The sequence below is a fragment of the Mytilus trossulus genome, chromosome 1 (assembly GCF_036588685.1).
Source record: "Mytilus trossulus isolate FHL-02 chromosome 1, PNRI_Mtr1.1.1.hap1, whole genome shotgun sequence".
NCBI classification, from domain to species: Eukaryota; Metazoa; Mollusca; class Bivalvia; order Mytilida; family Mytilidae; genus Mytilus; species Mytilus trossulus.
The window spans coordinates 81,879,232-81,896,470 of record NC_086373.1 but is presented as its reverse complement, the minus strand read 5'-3'; the positions used below and the strand labels follow the sequence as shown (position 1 = coordinate 81,896,470).

The following is a 17,239-nucleotide window of genomic DNA, read 5'->3' as shown; positions in this document are numbered from 1 at the left end:
GACACTTAACCGTCTCATAGGAATCCTGACAGCCGTTCTTGGCACATAATAGAAATGGCTGTTTTCAAATTATAAAATGCACAACAAACCCCATAGGGCTTAAACAAAAGGAGATTGTTATAGAAACCTATTGTTACTGTAGACCAGATAATACACGAAGGTATACGAATGTATGCAGCAATGATATTCTTGTCAATGTCATATGTCGAAAGGCAAACAACAATTTGTCATTGTAGTGGGACTTAGATAAATACAGTAATCCCATGAATCAAGGCATATGTAAAGACATCATTTAATTTATTCCTCGTGATGATTCCAAGGAATCAATATTTTCCCCGGAGTCAGTTTACCAAGTAGTAGAATTTTATCCAATTAGACATTGTAAGATGATGATATTTCATTTACGAACTCACTTCTGGGATTCAATTTTATACAAAGATTTGTGTAAATTTAGACTTTATTCTGTAGAAAATTGACTTACGGAATGAAATTTTCTTAATAAATAAACTGGTTGTTATTTTTGATTGTCTGCGAGACTGACATGGAAACATGTTTAAAGTTTGATGTTTTCTGTCGTCTGCTCAACCCAGGTTGACAGGGAAACATGGATGTATTTCGATACCTCTCGGCTGTATCAGTTTCATGGAAGCGTCAATTATATCGATTTTAAACACAGGATATCAGCAGTAAAAGGATGAAAATTTAACTGTTTTATGATAGTTTAATATTGTACTGAAGATCAAAACGAATACGTTTAAAATAAAAGCCTCTAATCTTCAGTTTTCAAAAGATAATTACAAAACGCAGCTGCTTTGAACCATATCAAAATGTCCTTGAATATAAAGAGCTGTCAAATTTGATATCTTATTTCTTTTTTTTATGAAATCATGACACATTTAAGTGTTCTGGTATTTTCAGACGTTTATATAGCATTCTTGCACATGCCTTTCTTGCACGTTATATGCATATATGCAATCACTTATAATTGTCAAGCATTAAACAGTCATTAGTAACTAAACAGGGACGACTTCATAAATCAGCGTGCCATCATAATTGCTGATGCTAGCGTTTATAGCATTTTAGTTAGTAGCTGAAGTGTTAACAGTACTGACACAACTGCTTTTTATTAATTCCAGGTTATTGTCTAGTAGAAAATGATATAAATGCTTTATGTGAGAGAATACATGGTGAAGCAGAATTACATACAGTAGTACGAAGTAAGTATCAAGTTATGAAGTGTCTATTGACTAAGTGTCTGTGAATCACTATTGTTTTAGACACAAATTTGTTTACCATCTTCTATCATTCACCTCGACCAGTCTATTGCCAAAGGTCTATATAGCTGAATTAGATATGGGTTATATGCCAATGAGACAGCAAACCGACGACAAATTAACCTAGAGAAGACTTATTATTTTGTGGTTGCTCATGTCAGTACAGTCAGGGGCATACGAAGGACTATTAAACATTCAGCTTTGTGTGTACCTGATGAAGGCAAATAGAGGAAAAGCCTCGAACGCATGAAATTCATTTTTAACACATTAATCGCAAAAATCTTTAATTTGTTTGCAACATACACATGCAGAAACACTCATGTTTTTGATTTATTTTAGTAAAACGGCTTTAACTGACTTACTGAACAGTATCCAATTATTTTCTGGTTGTCTTGATTTTTCTAGTCTTGAATTATTGATGGATTCCAGTCGTGCTTTTGTTACAACTTATTAAATTTTCCTGCGCTAAGTGTCAATCATATCTTAAACCTATCATGTGAAACTTTAATCGCTAATAAACTAGCACTAAGTGAAACCTAAATTCTATTTTTCCATCTGACATCGGTAGATATAGTTTGCCTTGATCAATACTGATATTACAATTTTCTATACATTTTAATTTCTGTAATTATTTTTTTAGTCCACGCATGTCATATGCTTCAAAACAAATATCATCGAATATTCAAACTGTGTAATACTCATGCAGGTGCATATGTTAAATGGTGTTAACTATAAATGTTTGTTTTATTTTTATAAAATTAGTATTGTAATAATATTCAGCAATGTACCGTCATGGTCACTTTGTTGGTCTGCATAAACTGAACATTACAACAATCGCTTTACTTGAAAATCCCATGACACTTCAAATCATGAGGCAGAAACGTAAAATAATTAAAAATAATCATTAAACTGAAACTATGCCAATAGCATATAACGAACAATATCGTTGCATAACTCCATTCATAATATATTCAAAATCGGGCATAAAATGCATAAAAATCTGCACAGAACAACGATAAACACAAGATAATGTCACCATTTGGAGAAAGAAAAAACTAGGTTGAACTTCCTGGCAATTTGCGTTCAAATCATCATATTGTTGACACTATAGCAAAAAGCGAACAGTTTATATTATTTATAAGTGACATTTTAACGCCTCAGTGATTTATTCGATCGAAATCTCTACACTGTTACAATGATCTAAAACAGTCAGCTTATCTCTGAATTAATATTCATAGCATGATTTTAGACAGGCTTTATTCAACTGCTAACAATTTTAAATCCTTATTTTTAACGCTATATCTCTGCAGATAATAAATGGAATTATAAAATCTAGTATTAAAAGCTAACGTTTGTCCTTGTGTAATTAAGAATACTAATTTAAAAACAGTGACTTTATATTGCAATAATATTGATTTGAAATTTTAATGGGTTTTTTTTCAAATTATAATACCAGCTGAGTGATTAAAACTAAAAGCGGACAGGTACATGATTGAAATTTTAAAAAGCGCTCAGAGCACATATAAAACCAAAATATGTATGTGATTTAAAGTTAAAACATTTCAATTATTTAACAAATTATTGAGAAATGTTATTCCCCTTTCATCAATTAATAGGCCCGAATTGTTGACTAGGTTATAGAAATATGGTACCATTCAGTCTTCTCCCAACAGACAGTAAAACTCTTGCCAAAATGGGGTGTTTGATTGGTTTGGAGGGAGGGATGAAAAATGAAGCAATAGCTACGTCTGGTCAGAATTGTGATGGTGAATTCAAATATTTGTGTAGAAGGAGTATCACACTTTCTGCACGCTAAAAGAACTCTATAGCATCAATCTTTGAGGGGTCTGCTGCAAGGATCAGTTTCCCTATTCAATATACCCTCATTCTCCTGTGGCATTTCAAAGGAGTAGGTCCAGTAAGACCCCTTTTTGGCCCAAAATATAGCAGTTTTACAAAATTGTTAAAATGTTAACTTTTAGTTATTTATTGGAAGTAAAAAACTTCTGCTACATAAATATGGGCTGTTTTTGACAATAAACAATGCACATATATCGGGTACTAGCATCATTAAATCATGCTCTCACACCACATCTTCCTATATTTATAAATTACTGAAGCCTTCACAATTTTATTATTTTTGTTAAAATTTAGACAGTTTCCGTCTTAAATGAAATTGCCCGCATTCGTGTTCATTCTTAATATTGAAATGTAAGTTGAATTTGATGAAAGCACATAATATATATAAAGGTTGAGGATGATACGGTTGCGGCCACTTTCATTTTTAACAAAAACCATCTGAAAAGTGACATTTTTTGGCATATTTGATAGATTTTTTATATTGAAGCTTGAATCGGTGCATTTTTAATGACTTAATCAGTTAAGATTTTTCACAAAAACTAATTTGAATCTACTGAAATAGACACTAAGTGTTTAAAAAGTGTCCAAACCCATTTGTCAGATGAACCTGGTATTTGAGGCCAAAACCGGCCCTTACCGGACCTACTCCTTTCTACCCGGTTCACCCTATTGCAGAACCTACTTATCGTGTTTATTTTTAGATCTAATTGGTTCCAGTCCCGGACGCCTGAAAGAGGGTCAAAAGATACCAGGGGACATTCAAACACATAGATCACACATGCATACATGTAATAATTGCTACTGGACGTAAAACAAATAACAATCTATCAATCAATCATTAGTTTATAAATAAAAGTACATGTAATACACAATTTCAAAATAAATCGTTTTATAAGTTTAAGGTAGGTTAAAAACAAATGTTCTTTCTGTTCCATATTGTTTGGCAGACAATTCAATTGCTTGTATCATCATTTTCATTACATCATTATTTTGTTATAGTTCCAAGTATACCAGTAGCATGTCCATTCCAAGGATATTATTCCTTCAAATATTCCAACAGTACAACACATAACAGACAATGTGAGAATCCATTATCAGAGATAAGAGCATGTGCAGATGATTCCAAATTTAAATTTATATACCGGAAGTGTCCAGGAATGCCGGAAACAAGTAATAAAGGTAAAATAAGCGAGAGAAAAGACTGGATAAAAAAATAGGCTATCTGTAAAACTGATTAAATAGTTTTGTTTTATGTGACATTTTGTTTTAGTAATATCTTTCAAAACTAAAGTTTTAATCAAATGTCAAATGAATTTTTGGCATTAAAAAGAGAAATGAAGATTGCCCTAGTCATGTTGATTATGTAAAGGTTTTGTCGAAATGGAGCTTGATTGGGAATTGAATTTGCATTTTAATAAACAAAGTGTTTGAACAGTTGCCATGACTAATTTCAATAAGAATATGAAATATGTGAGAGGAATTACAATAAAATTTAATTTCCATTTTAATATCCATTAACATATAGTTGTGAAGTTTCAGGTTTTTTTCGTGTGTTATTAACTATTTTGAACGGTTAATAAATGATTTCAACTGAGACTTTTGGATAATAATCTTGATATACATATATTTCAGAGCTAGACTTTCAGTGTTTAGCAACCTGGGAAAGTGGAGAGAAATTTTTGTATGGGAAGTTCCAAAGTCCACAACTTACATCCAGAGAGCAGATGTATCGATGCTTCGTATGTATATTATGTTTAATTATAATTAAATATAATAATATGTGAATGTCAGACATTTGAGAGGCAACCCTTACATTACGATCATTCTTTCAAATTGCCGGTATTTTGAACAGCTACAACAGTGACTTTTTTGTAAACTTTATTTGATGTAATTATTCTCGCACATTTTTATTGATCCTATATACAAGTATACATTTGCGAATCAGTATGTATTATATTCATGAACATCTATTCAATAGGTCGTAGATTAAGATTAACTACTCAATAATCGTTCGTCTTTATTAATACCAGCGCTGACATGGTCATGTAGACATAAGTTTGGACAGTATGACTGATGATGGGAACGTTGCAGCAAATTTTTATCATGTGTAAAACGCCATTCTCTCTGAGTTTGGACATCATGACTATCAAACAAGACACTAAAACTCACCCGTTGTCTCTCAACCATGCCCTTAAGTCATTATCATTTCTAAAATAGAAAGAACACTAGATGACAAATGAAGTGTCGCCATAAATTCTACCCCATTCTAACACTAAAACCTACAACATATGAAGATACAGGACAAATTCGACAAAACCCATTACTGACCGTCTGGTGAACCATAAACACATTAAGCGGTTTCAGCTACTTAACGTGCTTTGAAGTCGCGTTCATATTTTCAAACCAATTTTAGTATGACGTCCATTTTCACTGACTAGTACGCATTTTTGTCTAGGAGCCAGCTGAAGAACGCCTCATGATGCAGGATTTCTCGCTGTGTTAAACGCCGTTTGATGGCCTTGGGCTGTTATATGCTTTTTAGTCGAGTTGTCTCTTTGACACATTCCAATTCCCATTCTCAATTTCATTCAAATCAGAAGTGAATCAGTTTATACTGTTAAAAATACCGTGTTATACACAACCCCAAGTGTACAACGTCATATTGTCTGCTGCTGAGTATTAATCTTCTTTCAACAAAATCGATTATTTTTCTTGTTTTGAAAAAAACGATCAACAGATCGCATGAACAACATTATGTTCCTATTGCATATTATAGCTTTGCTTAATTGTTGATTGAAATGTTTAATTGATGTCACTGATCGGAATTTCCAACTGTACTTTTGTCAAATGGTGCTAAGTGGCAAAAAGCAGATTTGATGAAAGTAAATCAATGTAAAAGAAGCCATCGGTTTGCAATGGATAGCTCATCAATAATGAGGGAAAATCCATGCAGCTTGGTTTTTTTCGGTGTGAATTTGATACAACGTTTAATTTATTTTCTATTTTTGCCATCGTTCGTCTCGCCGTGTGTTTTGTGCACTCCCATGAAACAGTTGTTATTTGAGTAGAAAAGAAAATCTGGAGGTGGTTGAGGACATTGCTTTATCAGGATTAGCCTGTATTTATGAGTCACGATAAGTCGTGCTGGGTGATCTATTGATCCTACTTAGTATCAATAAAACACAGATTATCATATTACGCAATTGTGTCCTAATTAGGAAAAATCTTAAAATGTACAATTTTAAAGATGATATAAGGAAGAGATTAAAGAAAGTCTAAGTAGCCAACCAGTTGTTCAAATTGCTACAGTAATTCTAATAATTTCACTGTGGATAAGCTCTACTTAAAATTTGTATCCTAGTTGTGTAACAAGATATTGCAATTGATCATTTGTATCATGTATGTTAGGAAATCGATCTTGGTCCTCATTCGTCGATCATTAAGGCATCATTAAAATAATACAGGGATATTTCTCTTCTCGAGGGTTGACAAATGTCTTCATGTATAGTAAAACTTTGGTATTCCGATCCTTTTCAATTTTTCAGATATTCGTAATCCTTTTTTCCAAATATACATCTGAAGATTAAAAGGTCTTCTTCCTAAGGGTAAAAATCGTATGTCACAGGATAAATGAAACGTTCGCAGTGTTTTGTCAGTGACATGGCATAGCAATGTTTAGAAGGGGTGATGCTATGGTTTATCAATTTAAATCTATTTTTGGTTGAAGGTTCGTTGGACTATTGTTCTCATATATTACTTAAGATGTTTATTTGTTTGTGTCTTGTTTTCCACTGTATCGTTTCTTTGTGCACTGAAAAATCTCTGCCATTAATTAAGCGATATGTTGTATTTGTTTCTGAAATTATTTAAAAATTTAAAATGTTTTGGTCTGCCTTTGCTCTTTGAATTTGCCTTTAACATTCGATGATGTTAAGTTTGATAGCAAAATTAGAATGTCATGACATTTTAACCAAATGACATCGAAAGCCAGCGGATTGTTGCAGAAAATTTATTCAGTCAAAGTGAATATTTTACACGAATAACCTTGTCGAGATTTAGAAAAATTACATAATATTTTGATGGGTTAAATTGATTGAAGGTACAAGATTTGGCATTCAAGAGAAATTAATTGAATTGAGGATAATTACACCTGTGCCATGTCGAATAATACAAACTAGGACAACTTGACACGTCAAATCTTATCTGAAAATCGACACGAAGGACAGAAAATAAATTTCAATCAGTAAAATCTTAAGATATTAAATGCCAGAATCCTTTCTGGAAATAACTATCTTTAATGATACATGAAGCCGAACATCCCCATCATTACTCATTAAAGAAACTGTTAAAGAAACTGATTTTCTAGGCTTTCTACTGTCTTTCCTCGAGCTATTTTCACAAAGAAAATGTATTCGCAATTTGATCTGCAAAACAACCTCTTGGCAAATTTAGTTTGACGGAAAATAACTAATTGTACGCCAAATGAATACTTTAGCTAGCAGTTACAATTATTTTCATTTCAGATGCATAATTTCTTCAGTATGTCCGGAGATATGTCGATTTCAGCCGACGCCACTTGTCAAGGTCTTCAAAGCCCAACGGTTGGTGTTTCTACAATGAAATTAGACAAAGGTAATTCTTCATATGGTTCACACCTATTTGTAGCTTGTCTATTTCAAAATACTTTAGGTAGTAATTACATTGTCAGGTAACTATCAAATTAAGTTTTGGGAAAGTGATAATCTTTACATTGTAAGTGTTAGGTATTGCATTACATGTCAGGGTGAACTAGCGTGACTATAAGAGAACGTAACCTTTAAATTACAAAGTGTTGGATGTCTCTCATCATACAATGTTTTTAGAGTCTGCCTAAAAAAATAAATATTCAATTTACAACAGAACTCGTTCAACGTTTCTTTTTTCATACATGAGTTTTTGCTGTAAAGTATTACCAGCTGATGAAATAAATCACACTTCATATCTAATAATTTGTGCAACCATGCTATAGCAATTACATATATTACAAACATTCCAGCTGAGAAATTTAAATTGCAATGAAAGTCAGTTAATACAAACATTTTCTGCATAAAGAATGATAATTTCAAGGCCATTATTTGGTGTTTTTTTTTACAATATTATATAATAATACAAAATTTGATTACAAATATATTATATACTTCACTATTAAATGTTATTTATACTTAAATCTATTAATTGTATAATAGAAGTTACATGTACGATTCAACATGAAATGGGAAAATGTTTAGTACAATGTACTTAAAAATCTCAGTTTTCAAAAACGTTTACCAAGGCAATATTGTAACTGTATGAAGTCATGAAATCAGTGAACGGCTTTTCCTTGCAGATTCTTTTTACCACCTATTTCTAATTATCTTCATCAGTCTATTTTTATGAAACTTTATATTTGACTCTACGGTAATTTTTTCCAAATCGAGCACTCATACCACATCATCTTTTATCTATTAACATATTTCTTTGCTTTGTTACAGAACCAGATGATCATCGGTGGCCATTACAACGATGTTCCTTTCCCAAATTCTTCATCCATCATAAGCGATGGCGTGATCTGTCTGGCCAGTATGTCCTGGAGGTGGAATCGCAGATGTTCAGAATCAAGGACAAACATGCCCAAGAGACGATTATATTTGACGCAGACGAACATCGATCCGATACTTGGATGATGTTGAGATGCATCAATGATATAGATAAAACACTCAACTCTCAAGTTCAAGAATTCATTGTACACGCAACAGATGACAAATGGTATGTTTATTTTACTGTATCAACATTGCCATATAATCGGGAGGTTTGGATAGCCATAAACCAGGTTCAACCCATCATTTCTTTTCTTAAAATGTCCTATAACAAGTAAGAAATATGGCAGTTGTTATCAAATATACCATTGTTATGTATGTCGTCGTTTGCATTTGTTGCAGTTCAGTGTTTCTGTTGTTCCGTTGTTTTCTTCTTATAATTGATATGGTTCCCTCGGATTTAGTTTGTAACCCCCTAATCAATTTATGACTTTCGAATAGCTATATACGACTGTTGCCTTTTATATACATATTTTTTTTAATTTCTTTTGCAATTGTCGTTATCACAACGATATGACTGTATCATGTTGGTTAGTTTTTTAAATGGAAATAACATATTCAAAGTTTATGAATTTATTTCACTTTACAGGTAGCAATTCTTTCTATGTAGCTATATGTATATTTTTACATTGATATGGTTATATTTCTTGACATTTGCTTTAACGCAAATTCTATTTTTGGCATGTTGTATATCATTGATTTTCATTGATTAGTGCACGGCTTCCGTGTTTCCTGAAGCATTTGCTGTAAAAAAAACATATATGATCCCGGTTTTGACACAATGCGTATCATATTTTCTCATTTACCATACAAATGTAATCAAGTGTACAAAAGGAAAGTAGAGCTGATATATTTGAAACATTATTTACTTTTACACATGAAGGGCTTTGCTAATAATTTGAAACAATCACACTTTTAAAGGAAATGATACCAGCGTTTATCTGTTTTCTCCTTCTTTATGGTCAGCTCCTTAATTACGGGTAGGCTTTCTGGATTATTTACGACCGAAATGGTGTAGAAATAAAAAGTTGCTGTTGGTCATAGATATTCATACTGCAATCGACCTTTCTGCTATACAAATACAGGTGTTCAGATAACAAGGAGCGATAGTAAACGTTTAGTAGACTTTTATGGTCTTCTGATATTCTGATGTTCATATAATTGTTCAAATCGAATTTTAATTTTATTCCACATAAAAAAAACATGAATGGGATTGTAAAAATCTAAACGTTGAAGCTCGACGTTAAATTGCAGGAGACAACCAACATTTGAGCAGTGTGTATAAAAATGAAAAAAATATACATGTACTATCATACTAGCTACGAAACAGAAGAAAAACTCACATGTAACCATTATGCCCTTTGGTATCAATTGTTTCATAATATGATTGAACTACTTGCTTATTGTTTTTTGTTTTTATCTATTGTTAGCACATCGAAATACAGATGTCTTCGACTGAAAAAGCGCCATAACAAAGTTATTGAACTACACATAGGTAAGAATTATGTTTTTTGGTCTTTTTCTTTCTAAACCTGGCAGTAAATTTAGTTATTAAGGCCCTTTATCACACATCTGTATCAAATATGAAAATAAGAAGATATGGTATGATTGTCAATGATACAACTTTACACAAGAGAAATAATGACCTAGATGTTAGCAACTATATGTCTGGGCCTTCATCAGTACAATAAGCAAATCCAATCTTCAAAGCAAGCTATAACGTATCACGTTAACTTCTTTTAGATTTATATTCAGATTGAAACTTTTTTTATATTTAGTTTTCTTTTTTTAACTTCCAACTATATTACAGGAGAAGCAGTGGATGATAGATTCAGTGTTTGCAGTGATTCACAGTTCCTAAATGCTTTGAAGTTTATTATTATTCGTAAGTTATTTATTATTTTAACTTATAATATTTCCAAATTCTTCAAAGTTCCTTTTTAGATAGATAATCCGATTGTTTCATGTTAATATTTTAATGCTTATCTTTTCATGAAAGATAATATTCAATGAGCGAATTGTTATTTTTATTTTTTATTCCACGTAAATTGGTAAATACATGAATACTTAATGCTGTAGTCATATTGGTATCATTTGATCTAGACTATCTGCTGAATTATGCACAGTTTCTTTAAATCAAACAAGCTTTGTTGTCTTAGGGTGTAATTGATATTTTCTCTTATCGAATTTCAGAGAATCATAAGCACATGAAGCCGACATCTTGCCCACAAAAAGGATCATTTAGATTTGCTGACAAAGCCTCAGATTGCGAAGGTCAATTTATCAGTGGATGTAGAATGAGCGATGAAATAGAGATACAACATTATTGTCCAAAAACAAGCAGGCGTTCAGGTAGCAAAAGTTTAATTTTAGGTAACATTACGTATACAATTGATTTTGGTAAAGATCAGGAAAAAGTTTTTAAGGTATTTTGGGAGGGTTCAATTTGCTTAAAATCAGCAGATGTGTTTTATTTTTAAAATTAATATTTCCGTTTCTTTCATGTAGCAATTCTTGTATTTTGGAATTTTTCATGCAATTCTGTAAAGGTAAAAACAGCTTTCTTTATCTGATTTTTCTGTTTTCGATTTAAGAAATACCTTGATGCATGCAGTTTCGATTCATTAATAATTTATTAAATAACATATGATCTAGTATTCATCATCTGAACTCAGTTGTTAATTACATATTCAACCATTTTCAGCTTTAATGTACATTTACATGCATAATGAATGTACAATTTTAGAATCGAATACTTTGATCAATTAGTCTCTTATCAAATAAATAAACTTCAAAGAATGCAAAAGCCTTGTACTTTTACTTTGAATCAAGTGAACAAAAATTTTACAAAACATTATTAAGCATAATCCCTCTCAGAATATTTTCAGATCTTTCTTTTACAAGCTCTTTATTGAATTAAACTCATGAGGGCTGGATTTAACGTAATGGTTATGTTTGTATAATGTTCCTATAATTTGGTACCAATTGAACAGAAACAAAACCCTTGTGAATTAGACATGGAATTTGCCATTTTATTATTCATATCATTGCATACACTTTTACATATAATGTTATAATAATTGTAATGTTTTTACACGAGTTATACTCAGTAACTTTATATATGTAGTGGACATATACCAATGTCAAGTCAGTTGGCAGATATGTAATGTTATAATAATTGTAATGTTTGTACACGAGTTATACTCAGTAACTTTATATTTGTAGTGGACATATACCAATGTCTAGTCAGTTGGCAGGAAGACAATGTCCGATTTGTTATTGCACACCATCCTAGTCGAAAATCTGCAAAGTGTCTGGTAAGTTTTCTTGATGAATTCATTATCACTGAACTAGTATATATTTGTTTTTGCGGCCAGCTGAAGGATGCCTCCGGGTGCGGGAATTTCTCGCTACATTGAAGACCTGTTGGTGACCTTCTGCTGTTGTTTTTTCATTTGGTCGGGTTGTTGTCTCTTTGACGCATTCCCCATTTCCATTCTCAATTTTAATGTTCAAAGTTGTTAATTTGAATATTCAATAGTGAATTGAAAATTTTATTCATTCAACAGGAATGTTCGGAAAATGACACAATAGTGGTGGTGCTGATGTATGAGTATGTTTATCGCTTGAAAAGGGGAGCAGTGCAAACGTTAAGAAATTCCTTAAAAACATTATAGATCATCTTCCTGACCGAAAGTTCTAATGACTTTGAGGCCTGCTGATTTTTATAACTTCTAGGATTAAAACATATGTTTTAAGATTCGGTTATAAGTATATCATTTTTGAAAAATATATGGAAGGGCTAAACACTTTTATTGTTTGTCTGAGGTTTTTAATATAAACATAACGTATTCTGATGTCATATATTAATGATATTTCACCAGCTTGGATATTTTTGGGCTATTCATTACATTTGGAGAAACATTACAGAATAAAAACTATTTCCTTTTTTATATTAACAGAAATGAGTCACATGTTTGTATAACATATAGTTTATGTAGCCATGTTTTTTTTCCTCAGGCTTATGTTGAATCGGCTGATGGAATCGATGTACATGAAGACGAATTTTGTAGAGATAGACTTTCTGTCATCACAAGCAGGAAAATTAATTATGCCTTGTTTAAGCCAGCAGGTATGCAATTTAATTTTCTTCAAACATTTCCTTTCCTTATTTAGAACTAATGAGAAGAAAATGAACTCTTTAGATTATATAAACCCGTTGTAATGTTATAATCAAGCCTCACAGTGCTGGTGATGTTGTCATTACTTTCATTAGTTGTCACAAGACATGTCCTTTTTACTAATTTACTGTCTTTGATACTAACTCTTTTCCAACAATTATCCTCTTTATCCACAGGTGATTTTTGAAAGAAGTTTGTTATTGTCGTAATTTTTAACATAATTGCATTGTCGCGTTCGATATTCTGATTCAGAGTTGTAGTTTCCAGCAATGTAATTAGTATTTGCTTCAGATTAAACGTCAAATTTTAGTATTTATTACTAGTATCTATGTAAGGATATCAATAGTATAATGAAACCTGAAACAAAACAAAAATATGTTATTATGCCAAAGCCCAAAACTCAATAATAATTTCAAAGGTAATGACATTTTATGAATCTTTAGTTCTGTTTTTTTTTATTCCATGAGCTTATTATTGGTTGTGGTGTATAGTGAATCATTCTAATGCATTCTGTTTTCCTATTTGAATAAAGGTTCCAGTCAATTCTTGATTATGTCGAAATCATCAAAAGTACATTAAAATGTACCTGAATATAGGTTCAAAAATATCTAAACGTACTTTTTGTGTGTTTTAGATGGATGTGGCAATTTATTGCCACCGGTAGGAAGTGCAGCACCCAATGGATACACATCAGATCGTGATAATAATAACAATGAGTATCCAGACAAAACAAAACATAATTCTGCTAGTGGTATCATAGACGCCGGGTCAAATCGTAGCTCTACACAAACAATAAGTTTGGTCTGGCTTTTATCACTGACGATACTGTCCAAAGTTATCCAGAGCATTAGGTGATATACATAAGTTATCAATATTCAATGGATCAACAGTGCTCAAGTGCTTATGATGGAAAAGAGAACCGGTTGTGTTGTGACTGGATATTTAACTGACATTAAAGCTTGCCATAAACTATTTAATGGTCAAAACAGTAACGTATGTTACTTAAGATGACATCAGGTTAACCTTGGTGACATTTAAATAGCCTTTTTAAGGTATTGTGATAGCAACATTTATCATTTTCATAGTCCCGATATTTTTGTTTACTTTTGTGGTGCTATTTATAGATGTGTTGGATCTCAGCCACTACAATTCCATAACTTGACTTTCGTTTTAGAAGGTACAACAACGAAATACAAGATTGATCATTTTGATTGCATCATGTAAAGCCGAGTTCATTTCTTGTCAAAGAAAACATTGTTGACTGGTCAATTAAATATCTGTCACACATGGTAAATTGTTCATAAACGATCCCATGATAAAATTCTTAGCATAAACACAAATATTACGTATGTAGTGAATGATGATTCGTTGAAACCTTCAGTAATATCTTCATTTTCAAGTTTAATGTCACTTTAAACGAAGAATCTAAAAACTTGCTCACCTCACATATGTAAGCATTACCGTGGACCTCAATTTATCAGATAAGATCCAGTTGCTTATGTATTCACAATTTTCTTGTGCAAAGCTGCACGAGTGTTCTAGTCTATGTGTAATACTCAGAATAGTTATATTCTTGTTTCCTACACCAGCAGGGTTTATCGTTGTTCAATCATAGGCTTATAAATTTCATACACTTTAATTTCAGACATCACATTGTTTATTTTGTTATTAAGAATTAGAAATATTCATTTTTTTTTTACCGAAAGTCTGTGTATGATGTTAATTTTCTATATTGCATTTCAAATACTATTTGCATTTGATAAGAAAAAATACTCGAATATAAACAAATGTGGGTTTTTTTCAAAGAGCATATTACTCGTTATCACATCGACATTTGAACATTTTAAATGAATGAAAAATTTCATAAAACCTAATCACTTAGGATATACATATCCAATATCATTCTGTTTTACCATTGCAAACATTAGTTTATGATGTTGTCATTCCAATTGCTTTGGTAAAACCTTCCCAAATGTTACTGTGTTCCGTGTATGTACTTACATGTACCATTGCAGGGTATTTTTTGTTGGTGTCCAAAGATACCAATATTGTTTAAAAAAATGTCTTAGTAATTTATAGTTTATTGTGATGAAATATTCTTTAAGAATAAGTGATGATCCAAGTAGTGCTGATAAATGAGAGTTGCAGATGTAAGAAGGAGAAGGTGTGTTTATAATTGTGTTTGTTTGTGTGTATGTGTATTAATTGCGTTATTTCTTGCCATGAATGAAAGAAATGTATGACTATTTATAAGAGCGTAACCGTTCATAAGTATGTTTTTCATTATTTTGTTACAACGTACTCTAAACAAGGAAAGGAGCATAATATATATATATACATTAAAAGTACTTAAATACTCATGAGCAGGCATAATAAATTTGTATAGTTACGTTTTACGAGTATTTTTTTTAACATCAACTGTCTTATTATTGTTACCAATTAAAAATAAGAAGATTTATACGAATTATTGCAGTTTTCAGTTAACTTCTGATTTGGTATAAATTTCACAATTTATATTTATGGTTTAAATTATTGTCTCATAAAGTGTGATATAAGACTTCGTTTGGTGAAATTAAGTGGGATTTTTTTTAATTTTTTATTGCCGAAACAGAGGCTCTGAATATTTCTTCGTCAACCATTTTGAATTTGTATACAAATTTGGTTATTGTGTTAAAACAAAAAAAAATGTTGGTATATAATATGGTTATTTCACAGCCTCTGTTTCGTATAGTAAGACAATGTAGTATGTATGAATATACTACACATGCTTGTTAAATTGTTTTAACCAAAGAATGGCGTGTGTCTGTGTATGCTTCAGATGGTTTTTCAGTCATTTACGATTAGGAATGTAAATAAAGTATGTCTGTTTTGTCAGTGAAAATAAGATTTGTGTAAAAAAATAAAGATTTAAATTAATAAAAATGTATTTATTTGCCACATACTATCTTCGAGATCGACAAAGAATATTCTTGCTCCTCCTTGTTCATATAGGTGGTGTTTTAATCAAGACAAAATAAGAACAAATTTTCCAATGAAACATTCAGTTTTAGTCTTGTACAATATTCTTAAAATGTAACATTCAATTATAGTGTATTTTCGATCATAAAGAAGAAACAGTAAAAGACGAATAACAGAGCATGCTCAATACAATACATAGAACGTTAAGATTAAGCGACACAAACCATATAAAAATAGTGAGGGTTGACAATTCTTTATTCACTCGTTTTGAAAATAACAGATGCATGTCTATAACAAAGAAAAACATGATTGGGACTACATCAAATAAAGCATATCAATGAACATTTGAATTAACAGTTTCCTTAAAATCATCAACTCCTATCTATGAATCATAATTCCAAGGGAAAGTATTAGAATGAGAGATGTATACTCATTGTGGATGATGAGACATTTAAAGAGAAAGTTTCCAATGAGGTAATTGAAGTCGTCATTTTGTCGTAAAGTTGGCATTATGTCATTATATGTATGATACTGCCATAACATATACGAAACTAGCGCTTTCACGTAAATATAGTATATAAACCAACAACTAAAAAAACTACACTGGCAGTGTTGTTTGAACAGAGAAAGAGAATATGTGGATACAAGAAGCTTAAAATTTATGAATTCATTTTATGGAAACAACAAAACACTGAATTGTATTCCAAATAGTTTTGTGTAAAAGTATGACATTTATGGCATATACATTAAGTTTATTAAGGCAACGTTTAACGATGTCTAAATCTCGTTAATCAGTTAAAAAGAAGAAAAAAAACCAAGTTAACAAACAAAAGCGTAGGGAAATGCATAATCTCCAAAAAAGCGATTCGGGATGCGTTGATAAGGTGTTCGCCTTTTGTCATGCTTGCGTCATCGCCATGCGAATGTTAACTCATTCAATATGTCACAATCGAGAGAGAGAGAGAGAGTACACAATCGGCAAAATAACCAATCAGGCGACTTAAATGGTTTACAAAGATCTTAAACTGCTAGTAAGTTGAGATACTGACAGTTCGTAACTTGTGATTGTGACCTTCATAACTCTGTGCAAACAGTTTTTGTATAATCTCACATCCATATGAACGAAGTTCGCATAGTTTGGACATACATAAGCGTAACATATTGACCTACATATGAGAGGGAATGTTCCAAAAAACATACTTAAAAGGCAGATTGTCGGTGATCAAATGTCAGTAAACATCTACATAAAATATAATTAAAGTACATGTATTTGTCAATTTAGCACGATTTTTAAAAGTAAACCTTATAGAACCAATTCACAAACAGTCGACATGTACCTAAAACGACAGGA

At 31.5% G+C, this 17,239-nt stretch overlaps 1 protein-coding gene across 2 annotated transcripts in view; it reads left to right on the top strand.

Annotated features, from left to right (window-relative positions):
• The window catches only part of LOC134687043 (uncharacterized), a 35,284-nt gene extending 19,442 nt beyond the window's left edge, over window positions 1-15,842 (top strand). The window contains exons 4-14 of one of the 2 annotated variants that reach the window (XM_063546994.1): window positions 1,137-1,217; window positions 4,134-4,313; window positions 4,767-4,873; window positions 7,658-7,766; window positions 8,645-8,918; window positions 10,180-10,244; window positions 10,560-10,634; window positions 10,943-11,122; window positions 11,975-12,066; window positions 12,770-12,881; window positions 13,565-15,842. In XM_063546994.1, the coding sequence (XP_063403064.1) occupies window positions 1,137-1,217; window positions 4,134-4,313; window positions 4,767-4,873; window positions 7,658-7,766; window positions 8,645-8,918; window positions 10,180-10,244; window positions 10,560-10,634; window positions 10,943-11,122; window positions 11,975-12,066; window positions 12,770-12,881; window positions 13,565-13,785 (1,496 nt within the window). In that variant the 3' untranslated portion in view covers window positions 13,786-15,842. The remainder of the gene's footprint in view (window positions 1-1,136; window positions 1,218-4,133; window positions 4,314-4,766; window positions 4,874-7,657; window positions 7,767-8,644; window positions 8,919-10,179; window positions 10,245-10,559; window positions 10,635-10,942; window positions 11,123-11,974; window positions 12,067-12,769; window positions 12,882-13,564) is intronic. The other variant, XM_063547004.1, reaches the window with a different exon arrangement.
• The last annotated feature ends 1,397 nt before the right edge of the window (window positions 15,843-17,239 follow it).